Raw genomic sequence first — 15,351 nt, forward strand, 5'->3', positions numbered from 1 at the left:
ATACATAATCAAATTCTATGACTATATAGGGTCCGAACTACCGCGACACGTAGGGAAATATATGTGTTACGCAGATATTATAAAACCATTCAAATAAAAACCTTTTTTTTTTATATCAGTAGTTAAGGATTAAAGACTTGAGTCGTTTTTAAAATATTCACGAGTTCTTTTTGTGTTCAGTCGAGTCTGAAGTCATTTCAGGTCGAGTCTGAGTCAAGTCTGAAGTCCATAAAAATGTGACTCGAGTCCGAGTCTCTAACTCGAGTGCCCATCTCTGGGTCACGTTAAAGATAATGAGCAAGAGGCTTGAGAAACTGTACCTCTTGTTGGTTTCATACGGATTACTTAGATAATATTTGTTTTTGATATTAATTATATCATTTAGAAATAGATAATTCAAGCTTTCTAAAGACATATCTCCCATGTCTGTGTGGCAAGTATTCACTGAGTTACAGTTCATATTCGTTGTGTTTCAGAATGGACTTCACACTGAGAGAGATGGCAGAACGCGCATCATGTTTATTTTCCTTATTTCACGAATATCACAACATTTAGTTTTTATTATGAGTGATCACAAATAAAAGTAGACATTTAAAAGTAGACAGTTTTGAATAATATATAACACTTATATGTCTGACAAAAATTATTTGAGACTTAGTAATTTGAATCTCTTTCGCACTGATAAGAAAAAAAGTGAGGCGGTCACGCCGGCCGACCCCAGGGGGTTAAGTGGGTACATTAATTAATTAATTGACTTTTTTTAACCACTCTGTGTGCCTTCCCTGACATGCTCTGGCACCCCCCTGGGGAGACGTGCCCCATGCTTTGAAAACCCCTGCCCTATACGAAAAGTTTATGGAAAAATATATTTCTGAAACTAACACAGCTGAAAAAGTGAGTGGACACTAATGCACTCTAATGTGATTTAGTTACTGATTAAGTTACTGACTCTTAAATGTTTTGTAAGCATGTTTATTTTAAGACATGATTACAGATAAAGCAAATGTATGTCTTATAGGTTCTTCTCAGTTATCATAATTTGTAGCATAAAAATAAATGATGGTTAATTTAGGATAAATGTAGATTCCTCTGCTGTAGTGATGTGAAATAATAAAAATTCCCCCAATTGCAGTTCAAACTACACGTTACACCCATCAACTTGGTACTCTTTCACAAAATCTTTCAGTTCTTTGCAGTAAATCCTGTTGACTGATGCTTTGCATATTGAGGTTGATAGCTTCTGCTCGACCCATGTCTTTGAATCCAGCAGGTACTGCACGCTGAGAGAGAGAGAGAGAGAGAGAGAGAGAGAGAGAGAGAGAGAGAGAGAGAGAGAGAGAGAGAGAGAGAGAGAGAGAGAGAGAGTTCATGTCTATTAGATTTAGGGTCTTCTATATGCTAGTGCAGCTGTTTTCAAAGTTTTTGTTGCGAAGGACCCCGAAATATAACAAACTTATTCAAGGGATCCTACATTCTCTGAGAAGGGAACGAGACGCTGCATCGGAAGTAGCCACACTAATGGGAACGCCTCTGTGTGATTGTTTTTCAAGCATGTGTAAAATCAGTCCATTTGCATGGCGGAACGTCAGCCCGTAGTGTGTGACTTCACGACCAGGAAGCTATATAGCGCACCCAGAACAAACACTATCAACTTCTGATTGGCTGAAGCAAGTCAATTGCAGGCATGAATTTCAATTACAGGAAGTATGGCAGGGTGACATAGCATCTTGTTCACTTTTCAGAGAACCACGGTTACAGTCGTAACCTGAGACGTTCTCTTTCAAGGGAATTTGCACTCCCTGTCGGAAGTAGCAATGATATAGGAATGATAATACCCACTCCGCCATACTGACAAGTGTCTGTCTATAGGCTCAAAGGGTGCTGTAGACAGACATTCTACTACTGCCTAGTAGTAGTAGTATTCTTTTTTTTTTTATTTCTTTTTTTTTTATTTAATAGTGTGAAGCTGCTTTGATATTGTGGGGAAAAAAAGCGCTATATAAATAAACTTGATTTGACTACTGCCAAACCCCAAGCCAGAACCCTCACATGGCTTGCAGGCCTCAGCCTCAAAGCACCACGTAGGAAATGGGGCACCAGTGGGTTTCTCGCCAATGGCTCATCACCCAAAGAAGTGTGGTAAGAATCTATGGCTGCCACGCACACCTTTAGAGGGGAGGGGGATAGCCCTGCAAAAAATCGATCTTGAAGGAACTCCAGTACTGAACCAACTGGGAAGTTAACTAGATCTATCCAACAACCTCTGCACCATGAAATGAAAACTCCCCACTTCAAGGGATATTGTTAACTAATGGAGGGGGTTCTAAAGTTAAGAATGGTCTCAACAACCTTGGTTGAGAGACCAGGATTTAGGAGCTGGTCCACCTCAGGGGCCAAACCCACAGTTTCCAGTCCGGGCAGGGGTGAAGGATTGAGCCCCCTGCCTGAGACAGAAGGTCCCTTCTAACGGAACCTCCCATGGAGAGCCATTGAGAAGAATTCGAGGAGAGACATTAGGTCCAAGAACCATACTTGGGCCAGCCAGAACATGGCTACTAAGAGTGGACTAATGCTGTCCAGGCAAACTCTCTCTCGAACTCCCAGGTGATGAGTAATCTGGGGAAAAGTATACAGACGTGGCCTCGGCCTCATCTGTACCATGGCATTGAAGCCCAGCAGGGCTGGATGCATGAGGGAGAACCAGAGCGGACAGTGTGGTGTTTCTTGAGAAGCAAACAAGTCCACTTTTGCCTGGCCGAATTTCTTCCAAATTAATTCCACCAACTCGGGTTAGTCTCAATTCCCTGGGCCTCAGCCCCTGCCTTGATAGGATGTCTGCACCCTGATTTAAGTGCCCAGGGATATACTGTTTACTGCTCTAAAGGAGAGAATCTTACCCCAGGATTTCTCCCCAGCCCATGAGGAAGTGCCTGTCGTAAGAATTCTGCAATGACAATGTGCCCCAACACAGGACCTTGAGACAAGAACCAAGGTTTCTACCACATCACTAAGGTACAAAGACACTTGCGTGTAACCTTGATCAAGAGGAACGGGTTGCCCCTTGGGGAAAACCCCTTGGTCTTGAGCCACCACTGCAAAGGGTTCATGTATATCAAGCCAAAAGGTATCACATTGGACACATCTGCCATCAGATCTAACAGTCTCTGAAACTGTTTCATAGTGAGGGAGTATGGCACAGACGTGCTTGCATCATCATTGAGTCCCATACCACTCCCAAAAAAGTGGTCCTCTGTAGTGGAGAATGCATACTTTTCTTGGCGTTCAGCCTTAACCCCAATTCCCTCATATGGGCGAGGACAACATCTCAATGCTGAACCGCTATATGCTCAGATTGATCATGAATCAACCAAATCATTGACATAATTTAGTATGACCTGGAGTCGTAGCGGAACCATAGCTGCATCCACACACTTTGTGAAGGTGCTGGGTGACAATGCTAGGCTGGAAGGAAGAACCCGATACTGGTAAGGTTCACCCTGAAAGCAAACCTGAGGAACTTCCTGTGCTGAAGCAGGATGGATACATATAAGTATGTGTCCTTGAGGTCTATTGTGACAAATCAGTCCTCTGATCTGATTTGATCTGATCAAAGTCACGATTAGTTTCAAAGTCAACATTTTAAAATTGAACTTTTTTTTATTTACGGTTCAGTTGGCGCAAATCTAGAATTGTCTCCCACACAGCTTTCCACACATTTCCACTGTGTTTTGGATCATCGGAGATGAGCTTGCAGCTCCCAATGCCCGCAGTGGAAGGGGAAAAGTAAATGGCATCTACAGTACCTCTTGGTGCTGGATGGTTAGTGTGGAAGTCGGTCAGTAGTCATGGGTCCAGAATGTTGTCACAAGCAACCCAAAATCTTTCCTATTTTAGGTGGTCGCCCCGTCATCGAGAGTCCAGAATGGTGTTGACTTTGTAGATGAGTCTTTTATCTGCATCCACTGGAGGAGGAGGAGGTACGTCATCTGCACCAGACCCGAGGACTAGTGAACGATTTGTGTAGTGATACGTGGAATGAAGTTGAAATACAGTAGTGAGGTGGAAGGTTCGGTCGGTTGTGACTTCGTTGATCTGCCTCTGGATGGGTGGACATAGCGGGGGCTTAGCTTGCGACAGGGCAGTCGAAGACTGATGTCTCTGGTGGAGAGACAGACCTTCTGTCCCGATTAGTATTGGGGTTTCGCAGCTATTATTATGTCGACCTGGCTCTTTTGCTCCGAACTGCCCTTTGCAGATGGATTCGATAGATTAGAATGTCTTCGATGTAGATGTAGATGATGATGAAGCGGTGGAGGAACACTTTGTTCATGAATCCATGGAATATGGAGGGTGAGTTGGACAACCCTCAGGAGGTACTCGTAGTGGCCCGATAGTGTAACAAAGGTAGTTTTCTATTCGTCACCCTCACGTATCCTGTTGAGATTGCATGCACTCCGCAGGTCCAACTTGGTGAAGATGCAAGCTCCACGTAACTGCTCCAGGGCTGTTGGGACCAGAGGAAGAGGGTAACGGTACTTTATGGAGTTGAGAGTGCAGCAATCAATGCAAAGCCTCTATCCTTTTTTCCCCAAAAAGAAAAAGATCAAAGTGGCAGGGAAAGAAGATTGACAAATGAATTCTTGCTTAAGAGCCTCCTCAATGTACTCCTCCATTGCCTTCTGTTTTAGGATGAACAGTGGCCCAGGCAGCCGGTCGATGGCACAATCCCATGGCCGTTGTGGTGGTAATTTGGTCGCTAGCTGCTTGCTAAAGACATCCTGTAACACCCGGTACTCGAGGGCGATCTCCTGATGATTGGAAGTTTCTGGTCTCTCAATGGTGGTGGAGTTGACATCAATGGTTTTTGAAGAAGTTGTTCTGGTGAAGGGTTGTTTGACAGACAGTTTCTTGACAGGTTGTAAGCAGTTCTCAAAACAGGAATCACTCCATTGTAGAATCTCACCACTATTCCAGCAAAAGAAAGGAAAGTGTTGTAGCATCTACGGGCGTCCCAGGTTGACGTCAGCAGTGGAACCATCCAGCACCATGACTGAAATCTCCTCCTGATGGAGGCATCCGATGTGGAGCGTCACAGTGGGGGTGCAATGTTGAATGTAGCCACAGCCCAATGGCTTTCCCAGGATTAAGTGGATGTTTTGAACTTGTGAGCAGGGTCTTTCCTGGAGGTAGAGCTCGCGCAGAGAGTCAAGGGAGATGAAATTGCCTGCTGATCCAGGGTCAATGAGGGCTTTCGCTGAAACAGAATGGCGGGAAGCCATCACTATGACATCAGTTCTGGTCAAGAGTGTAATAGAAGGTGGTATTTGGATAGTACTCACCACTGGGCATGGTTGTCGAACTGGACACGCTGGCAAGAGATGTCCTTCTGCCCCATAGTATAAGTACAGTAGATGAAAAATCCTTCGTTGATGCTTCGCATTTGACAGGTGGAAAATGTAGACTTGCATGGGTTCAGGTGCTGGAGGGGCGACAGATGGTGAGGTGGACGGAGGATACTGAGTGGGTTGATCGAGCATGCATGAGTCCCTGGGAGATCCAGATGGAACGCTGAATGAAACTCAAGTCCTATGACGTTATTATAGATTGCCATCTGTTGACGGAGGTTGGAAATGAGACCTTGACGGTAGGCTGTGATCAAAGTGGTTTTGTTCCTCCTGCTAACGACAGGTAGTGTATGAAATTGGGTGGTGAAAGCCGCCAGCAAGCGGGTAATGGGGCCATTAGCATCCCAGATGGATCTTGCCCACTGCAAAGCTCGCCTTGTCAGCAGGGAAATGATATACACAATTTTCGCTCAATCATTGTGGAAGAGCTGAGGCTGAATCTCGAAGAATAACGAGCATTGTCACAGAAACCCGCTGCCTTCCTCAGCCTCGCCTGAGTAGGTCGCTGGTTGGGCCATGGGACTGGCAGAGGCAGTGGGTAAAAAAGTGGTGACGGTGGTTGGAATGATTGACGGAGTGCTTGAACCAGTTCGGCAAATGGATCTAGAGGTGGATTACTGACATTGCTTGATTCTATTCCACGTTGCATTGTTGGTCTGGTTTTCTGTCAGCAAACAGAAGAGTGCAACACACAGATAACTTCCACACAGGTTGTTTATTGCAGATATGGGTAGGAAATAAGCAATGCAAGCAGATGAGTGACTTGAGTTAAATGATATACAGTAAACACAGCAGAGTATAACAGTTCTTATCTTTGTAGGTGAAGACTGAAGTAAACTGGATGGTTGGAGACTGAAGATGACTGAAAACGAATAAAGACTGAAGAGGAACAGATCAACAGGTAAGTATTTCAGGTGGGTAGTCAGTTAGTAGCTCGGTAGGAACAACAAGACCAGACAATGGTGAACAGAGGAGTGACTGCTTATTTAGAGAGTCCTTGATGAGCTGGTTCAGGTGTTGTTGAATTCTGGTGATTGTGAACAAGTGGGTGGAACGGAGAGGACTGGTGCTGAGGGTGTGACTGGTTCTGTGACAACCCTCACCTATTACCTATTCACCTACTTATTGTGGACTGTTTGTGGACAAAAAGAGTTTAACATGGATTTTCACTTTTATTTAGCCTCTGTCCCAACTTCTTTGGAGTGTATAGCAGCCATCAAAATCCAAACTTGTTATATTTACAAAATACAATTAAGTTGTTCAGTGAAAACATTGCATATCTTTTCTTGGTACTATTGCCAGTTAAATAAAGTTGAAAGAGAATTTATAAATCACATATTCTTCATTTGATTGCATTTTACAATACTGTCAAAACAATAAAATAATTGCTATTAATCTCATGATTTCCATCTTTAGGAAGCAAAATGAAACTATGATACAATCAAATTTTATTCTTTAAATGTGTCAAAAGCTACTCTTTAACATTTCATTAATATCTTAAGTTAACATATTAACTTTGTATGGAAGCTTGTTTCCATCAGGGAATAAAAAAAAGGTAATTGTGACTTTTTAATCGCACAATTTGTTTTTTAAAAACTTGCAATTGCGAGTAAGAAATTCCAAATTGCAATATACAAACCCAGAATTCGGAGGAAAAAGTCAAGATTGTGAGATACACATAGGTCTGGCGCATGCTCTGCTGCGACAACACAGTTTCCGTATGCGTCTCGTCCGAGCTCCACTACTTGTCTAAGTCCTGTCTAAAGTTTGTCTTGTCTCGTCTTGTGTCCCCGATTTGTCAACTATGGCAAAAACTTTTAAATTATTGATTGTGCTGGTGTTTACAGGACAATTGCTTATCTGCGATGGCCTCACAGTGTGACCGGTGATAGATGGAGGGTTACTCACCTACAGCCGAGAAGACCTGCTATCATTACGGGACTCTCCGCCAAGTAACATCAAGCCCATGGCGGCCGTACCCCCAGAGCTCCGACCCAGAAGTCGGTGAAAGGGGCAAACGGGGAGGAATCCGAAGCAGGATAAGAAGACGTCCCTTCAAACCACCTCTCCCCTCCATCATCCTGGCAAATGTCCGGTCCCTCCGCAACAAAATCGACATGTTACATGCCAAAGGGCCTTCAGAGACATCTGCATCATCGCCTTGACAGAAACCTGGCTGGATGGGGCGATCTCCGACAACGAGGTAACCCTGGACGGCTTCACCATCATCAGGTCGGACAGAACGGCTCAAACAGGGAAAACGCGAGGGGGAGGTGTCTGTTTTTACATCAACGACAGATGGTGTACTAATATCAAAATCCACCAAAAGATATGTACACCCAATCTGGAGATGCTGACTGTATCACTACGCCCCCACTATCTCCCCCGTGAATTCCCCACTGTTGTGTCTAGCTGTGTTTACATCCCCCCAAACGTTAACACCAAGACAGCATCTGAGCTGTCTTGGTGCTTGCTAAGTACCCGGGGGCTCCGGTGCTTATCATGGGGGATTATAACAACTGCAGACTAGACACTGTTTTGCCATCATTCCACCAGTATGTTGACACCCCCACCAGAAGGGATAACTTCTTGGATTTATGCTACGGTAACATCATCGATGTGTACCGCACACACTCCTACCCTCCACTCGGACTTGCGGATCACAACATGATCTGTTTACTTCCGGTATACAAACAGGAACTCAAAACACACAAGCCAGAGACATACAGCGCCCCTAAATGGACGGAGGACGCCATTGCGCAACTCCAAGGCTCCCTGGCATGCACTGACTGGGACATTTTTGATGGGGAATTAGACAACAGGGTCTCCATCATCTCAGACTACATCAACTTCTGTATTCAGACCACCATACCAGTTAAGAAAATAAAAAAATACCCCAACTCTAAACCATGGATCACACATCAGCTAAGAAAAAGCCTGAAGGAAAAACACAGAGCCTTCAAGCTCAAGGACTGGACAGCACTTAATACAGCAAACAGAGCAGTAAAAAATGAGGTCTTCAAAGCCAAACAACAATACAAGAATAAACTGGAACAAAAATTCAGCTCAATGAACACCAGACAAGCCTTTCAGATGACTAAAACACTGACAGGAAATGCACCCAGACCCAGCACACCAATCCCACCAGAGCAAGGATATCAGCTGAACATCTTTTTTAAGCGGTTCGACTCAGTTGACTACTCAGAGGAGTGTCGCAGTCAGCTGGATGCACTCCCCCTGCTTGACCCAAACGACCCAGCCCCCTTCTCAAAGGAGGATGTCAGGCGGCAACTGAGGAGATGCAAGCCAGGCAAGGCCCCAGGGCCTGATGGGATCCCAGCAAGGGTGCTTAAGGCCTGTGCCACTGAACTCTCTTCAATAATCCACCCACTCTTCTGTGAAATCTACCATCAATGCAAAATCCCCACCCTCTGGAAAACAGCTACAATAATTCCAGTATCCAAAAAAACACGTCCCAAAGAACTCAATGACTTCCGCCCCATCGCCCTCACACCCATCCTGATGAAGTGCCTGGAGTATTTGCTGCTACAAACCATCCTGCCACACGTCCGTCCACATCTGGATCCCCTCCAATTTGCCTACAAGGCCAAGAGAGGCACTGAGGACGCTGTAGCATGCCTGTTGCACCTCGTCCTACAACACCTGGATTCTCCAGGCACGACTGCCAGGATCCTGTTTGCAGATTTCAGCTCTGCATTTAACACCATTCAGAGACATCTAATGATCCAGAAACTGCTCCACCTCAATGTCCCCTCCTGCCTGATCCATCTCCTCCACAACTTCCTCACCAACAGACAACAGTCTGTCCGGGTAAGCACAACAACCACACCTATACTGACCTCCAACACAGGAGCCCCGCAGGGCTGTGTTCTAAGCCCCTTCCTTTACGCCCTCTACACAAACGACTGTACCAGCCCCTCATCCAACACCATATTCCTCAAGTATGCCGATGACACTGCAATCCTTGGACTCCTCACAGACACTCATTCAACCCAAGAATATCTTAACACAGTCTCTCACTTCATGCAGTGGTGTGGAAATAACTATCTCAAACTCAACATCAGCAAAACAAAAGAAATGGCTTTTGGATCTGCACAATCCCACCACCCCATTATAACAACGAAACAGTATGGACAGTAGACCACTTCAAATATCTTGGACTCACAATTGATAATAACCTCACCTTTGAACATCACACAACAGACATACAGAAAAAAGGAACCCAAAGACTGTCAGCGGTGTGCAAACTAAAAGGACTTCATGTTGCCCCCCATCTACTCCTACTACTGTATATCAGCATTGTTCAACCCATCCTATTATACTTTTTCAACATGCTTACTGTAAAAAACCATAACAAACTTACCCAGATAACCAATACTGCCACCAAAATAATAGGTTTGCACACTCCAAATCTACAAGAACTAAACACCAAAGCCATTACACGTATCGCTCATGTAATATCCCTGGACATTACTCACCCACTCAGCCACTACTTCTTACTCCTACCCTCTGGCAGGAGGTTTAGAAGCATAAGGTGCAATAAAACTCGCTTTAGCAGAAGCCTAATCCCTTCAGCCATCCAAACACTCAACAAGACAAAGCCACACAGATAAATAAATTGTATGCAGTGAAATAATGTATGTTTTTCCCATGTAAACCCCAATGATATAAGTATATGTCTGTGTCAAATGTCTATTGTGTATGAAATATGTATGTCTATATGTGCCGTGAATATGTACGATGAAAAGCGTTTCTGGAAATGTGAAAAAGAATTTCCCTAAAGGGACAGTAAAATATACTACTATACTACTACTACTACTACTACTACTACTAAACTCGAATAATATATATATATTTTTATTCTCTGATGAAAACAAGCTTCCATAACTTTGTCTTTTCCCATGTCTACAAAAAATAGTGACTCTATTAATAGTACTACTAATAATAGTGATTCTGCATTACACAAGGTTTTGTAAAATCAAATAACATCTAGGATGAGACTGTCCCTAACCCTAACCACAGCTAGTAGCAATTCATAGTTCTTGATAGGAATATAGCCAATAGGTCTATTAAAAAAAACAACAACAACAACACACACTTTACATTTCTACAGAAAATCCAACTGCTAAATGAAAATATGTACTTACTTTCCACTCGAGTCTTTGGTGGGGCCATCATTGCCCATGATGAGGTAAGTCTCGCCCTCTTTCAGCTCACCTTTGCAGTGCTTTCTCTTGGCAAACACCCGTGTGCTGCCTGCGTTCACATCCAAGTCTCCCACTGAGGTTTAGAGGTTAAACTCTTAATTTATCTGTGCATTTCTAATAAAATAACAAGCTCAGCACAGTGTCCTTTATACATTTTTTTCTAAAATGCTCATGACTTGATCAGTATCACTCATGATTATTCTAATGCATGCAACATTCATACTATAATTTTTAGAATAAATAATAAAAAAAGGATTACTTACTATTTCGGAGGACCTCGCTCACAGATGTTAAATATAATATAAAGTTGCTCTCTTCAGAAACTGAATCCACAATGACTTCAAGTGCTGTCATAAAAAGAATATGAATCAGTAAATGTCATTTGTGCCCCAGCTTTTAATATAATTTTATTTAATTTTTATAATTATAATTATAATTTTAATTATAATTATAATAATTTTAATAATTATAATTAATATAATATAATTTAATTTTAAAATATTTTATTGAAAATACTTGACCCTTAAAAATCTTTTAGGTTTTATTATAATGTTTGCTTGTATAAATATGAGTCACAAACCATAGTCAATGTTGGAGTCGTAACAAGCATAATCAAATCTGTCCTTTTTGAGGATTTTCATGTCAATTGTTTTCTTCTCAGTGAAACAACCCCCTGATGACACAGAGATGATTAGATTTTTTGATGAGATACAACTCAAACTGATTCTACAATAAATCATCAGATTAGTTATATGCTGGTTTTAAAATGGTCTTGTTTAAATTGATAATGGATAACTGAGAACCTACTTTCTGCACATTGGCACACATCATCTGAGCACAGGAGAGAAACCATGTTGCTCCTCTTGGGGGCACTGTACAGCACAGAACATCTCCTGTCTGTGAAAACGATGGGGATTGATAGTGACAAATCAGTGACAAATCAGAGCATCCACAATAAAGAAAGGGGGCTTTTGAAAATCTAGTTTAAAACAAGTTTTTGGATATGTACTCCGAATTCATGTTGGTTTCAAATGGTTTTAAAAACTTTTACACCATTTTAAAGAAAGGTTTCAGTGTAACAAATCCAAATATATGTGTTGTAACCATCAATTAAAAAGTAAATATATAGTTTTCTTGTAAGAATGACCCTCTTTTAATAAGATTTTATCACCATTATCATTATGAGAACAGCTGTATTTTTTTGACCACATCAGGCTCTCCTTGCCGGAGTTCTAATTCTATACACCACCTCATTACACGCTCATTTCAATGGCTTAAAACTCTCACGCTGTCACACAGTCCGCATCTGGCCTTGTTGAAGGTTTCATGAACTCACTCTCCTTCCTATAATTGCTGTGTTTTTGGATTCCTTTCCTAAATAATGCGATAAGTGACTCTTGACTACTTACCTGAGATATTACCGGTTTCCCTTGGTTTTTAGATGTTATTTGGACGATTGTGAGCCTGAGCTCTCCAGTAAAATTCCTGTAAGAAGACTCTAGTTACTTGAAATATCACCTGTGTAGGAACTGAGAGTGGATCAGACAGGGATGATTTGTTCAAACTGGCCAAGAATCAGAATCCTATAGAGAGTTCAAATCAACAATCCAGGGCCATAAATAAGAGACCTGTCAATTCGGCGCCATCTAGTCTAAGCTAACTAACTAACTCTTCTAAAGAGCGCTTGTAAGGGATAGTTAGAAAAGAAGGAACTATTAACATGTCAGATTAAGCCAGTTAATGTCACGATTCATGGATTCATTGACTCGCCCTCGCTATGTGAGTGCGTGTTGTATGAATGGGCGCGGCTCATCAGCACGGCTCGTTATCTCAGCTGATGAGCTGATCAGCGCCAGCTGTTTTGAATGAGAATGTCCTATATATTGTTTGTCACCTCGTCTTGTCTTTGTCAGATGGTTGTGGAGGTTTCAGGCTTCAGCTCACAGTCTTTTCTCCTCGCTCCAGTTCCTGTGTTCATGTTCTGTGATTCGTCTGCCTGTTCTGAGGATCGGACGTGAGTTCCTGTGTTCCTGTTCTGTGATTCTTCTGCCTGTTCTGAGGATCGTTTGCGGTTCTTCCGTTTGCCGTCTGCCCACTGAGTCCTGCGTTGCCGAGCCTGCGAACTGTTGTCTGCCTGTTATTTTGACCTGCACTACCTCTATACTTGTGTTAATAAATACCAGTATTCACTTGCTATTGAATCCTTGACTGTTCCTTTCGCGCCATGACAGAACCATCTGACCATGGATCGTCAGGATGAACAGATTCAGGCAGATTACAGGCTCTGGTAACGCAGGTGTCCGAGCTCACCTCTCAATTACAACGTCTGAGAGGTCCCACTGCGCCAGCACCGCCCCCACCTGTTCCCCTCGGAAAATCTCAACATCAACCGACCGGAGCCGCGCATCCCCACCCCCGAGAGGTATTCAGGAGAACCTAATATGTGGCAAACTTTTTTAACCAAATTTTCAATTTACTTCTCTCTTCAGCCTGTGACGTTTTCCTCCGAGGAGAGTAAAGTGGCACTAGTCATGACACTGTTGTCTGGACGCGCGGCTCTGTGGGGAACAGCGGTGTGGCAAAATCAACACAGCTGCTGCTCCTCGTTCCAAGCACTCGAGCAGGAGATGAGGTGCGTGTTCGACCGCGGGGTCGTCGGACGCGAGGCGGCCCGCCAACTTGCAGATCTCCATCAGAACAACAACTCTGTTTCCGACTATTCCATCCAGTTCCGGACGTTGGCCGCCGAGTGCAAATGGAACGAGGAGGCGCAGTGGGACATGTTCCTGCATGGGTTGGCTGACCGTGTTCAGAAGGAGATTTACACGTTGGAATTACCCAAGACTCTTGATGAACTGGTTGAACTGGCACTACGGGTCGATGCACGTCTACAACAGAGAGAGAATTGACCGTATCCGACTCCAGTGGTGGATTTCACGGAGTTTCCCGGTCTCAGAGGAGTGAACACGGTCAGTCCCTCAAACGATCCTGAACCCATGCAGGTAGGTCGAGCACGGCTCTCCCGGGAGGAGAGAGAACATCGCCGTTCGAGAGGTCTGTGTCTTTACTGTGGAGAGGCCAGCCACTTCATTTCCACCTGTCCTTTAAAAGGCCAAGCCCGGCGGTAGGACGGAGACTACTGTCGGGCGGGATATCCATGACCAGACCTTCGAATGCCACCCTCCTCCCGGTGAGACTCCAGTGGGCAGACCGCTCCTTCAACGGCCAGGCGCTGGTGGATTCGGGAGCGGAGGGTAATCTTATGGACTTTTCATTGGCTCGCAAGCTTCACATCCCCATCACGGCTCTGGAACACACCATCACTATCCACGTGCTAAATGGACAGGAACTCCCGGGCATTACTCACGTCACTGGTCTCATCACACTCATCACCTCGGGTAACCACTCTGAGAGGATCTCACTCTACCTCACCCAGTCACCTCACGCTCCCATTGTCCCGGGTCATCCGTGGTTGGCTAAACACGGACCCAGGATAGAGTGGGGTCGGAACTCTGTATCCGGTTGGAGTAATCTATGTTATGCCTCATGTCTTTCGTCTGCTGTTCCGTCTGTTTCTTGTTCTGTGTTGCAGGAGGAGCCAGTGAATCTGTCTAACGTGCCACCGGAGTACCTCGACCTGAAGGAAGTGTTCAGTAAGTCCCGGACTGCTTCTCTTCCTCCGCATCGTCCCTATGACTGTGCTATAGATTTACTTCCAGGTACGTCTCCGCCTAGGGCAAGTTATATTCGCTTTCTGCTCCAGAAAGGGAGGCTATGGAGAAGTATATTTCTGATTCTCTAGCAACGGGGTTCATCCGCCCTTCTTCTTCTCCAGCGGGGGCGGGATTCTTTTTTGTGGGGAAAAAGGATGGTTCTCTGCGACCTTGTATTGATTACCGGGGGTTGAACAGCATCACGGTAAAGAATACTTATCCTTTGCCGTTGATGTCTTCAGCTTTCGAGAGGTTGCAGGGAGCATCAGTCTTCACAAAATTTGATTTACATAATGCATATCATTTGGTTCGCATCAGGAAAGGGGATGAGTGGAAGACCGCGTTCAACACCCCCAGGGGGCACTTTGAATATTTGGTTATGCCGTTCGGCCTTTCCAACTCCCCAGCGGTCTTCCAGGCACTCGTCAATGACGTGTTGAGAGACATGGTAGATCAGTTCATATATGTTTACCTGGATGACATATTGATTTTTTCTTCGTCTCTCCAGGAGCACGTTCAACACGTCAGACGAGTGCTCCAAAGGTTACTAGAGAATGGGCTTTTTGTCAAGGCGGAGAAATGCGATTTTCATGCACAGTCTGTTCCTTTCCTAGGGTACATCATTTCGTCTGAGGGAATACGGATGGACCCTGAGAAGGTTAAGGCTGTGGTGGAGTGGCCAAGTCCAGATTCCCGTAAGGCCCTACAGAGGTTTCTGGGGTTCGCCAACTTCTACCGGCGTTTTATTCGCAACTTCAGCCAACTAGCCGCACCTCTGACTGCCTTGACCTCCCCCAGAACGGCGTTCAGGTGGTCAGACACAGCTGAGGCTGTGTTTGCTAAACTGAAAGGCCGCTTCGTTTCAGCCCCCATCCTTATTGCCCCTGATCCATCACGTCAGTTCGTGGTGGAGGTCGATGTGTCAGAGGTGGGGGTAGGAGCAGTGCTGTCCCAGCGTTCTCCCACAGACGACAAGATGCATCCCTGCGCGTTTTTGTCCCGTCG

At 44.4% G+C, this 15,351-nt stretch overlaps 1 protein-coding gene across 2 annotated transcripts in view; it reads right to left on the reverse strand.

Moving 5' to 3' along the window:
• Window positions 1-949: 949 nt before the first annotated feature.
• c4b (complement C4B (Chido/Rodgers blood group)) overlaps window positions 950-15,351 on the reverse strand; it is a 53,598-nt gene continuing 39,196 nt past the window's right edge. Inside the window, exons 37-41 of one of the 2 annotated variants that reach the window (XM_079895655.1) lie at window positions 11,441-11,530; window positions 11,214-11,306; window positions 10,897-10,980; window positions 10,574-10,706; window positions 950-1,280 (exon numbers count right to left, since the gene is read on the reverse strand). In XM_079895655.1, the coding sequence (XP_079751781.1) occupies window positions 1,139-1,280; window positions 10,574-10,706; window positions 10,897-10,980; window positions 11,214-11,306; window positions 11,441-11,530 (542 nt within the window). In that variant the 3' untranslated portion in view covers window positions 950-1,138. Of the gene's footprint in view, window positions 1,281-6,004; window positions 6,285-10,573; window positions 10,707-10,896; window positions 10,981-11,213; window positions 11,307-11,440; window positions 11,531-15,351 lie in introns of those variants that run through there. The other variant, XM_079895654.1, reaches the window with a different exon arrangement.

This window comes from Squalius cephalus (assembly GCF_949319135.1).
Source record: "Squalius cephalus genome assembly, chromosome: 15".
NCBI classification, from domain to species: Eukaryota; Metazoa; Chordata; class Actinopteri; order Cypriniformes; family Leuciscidae; genus Squalius; species Squalius cephalus.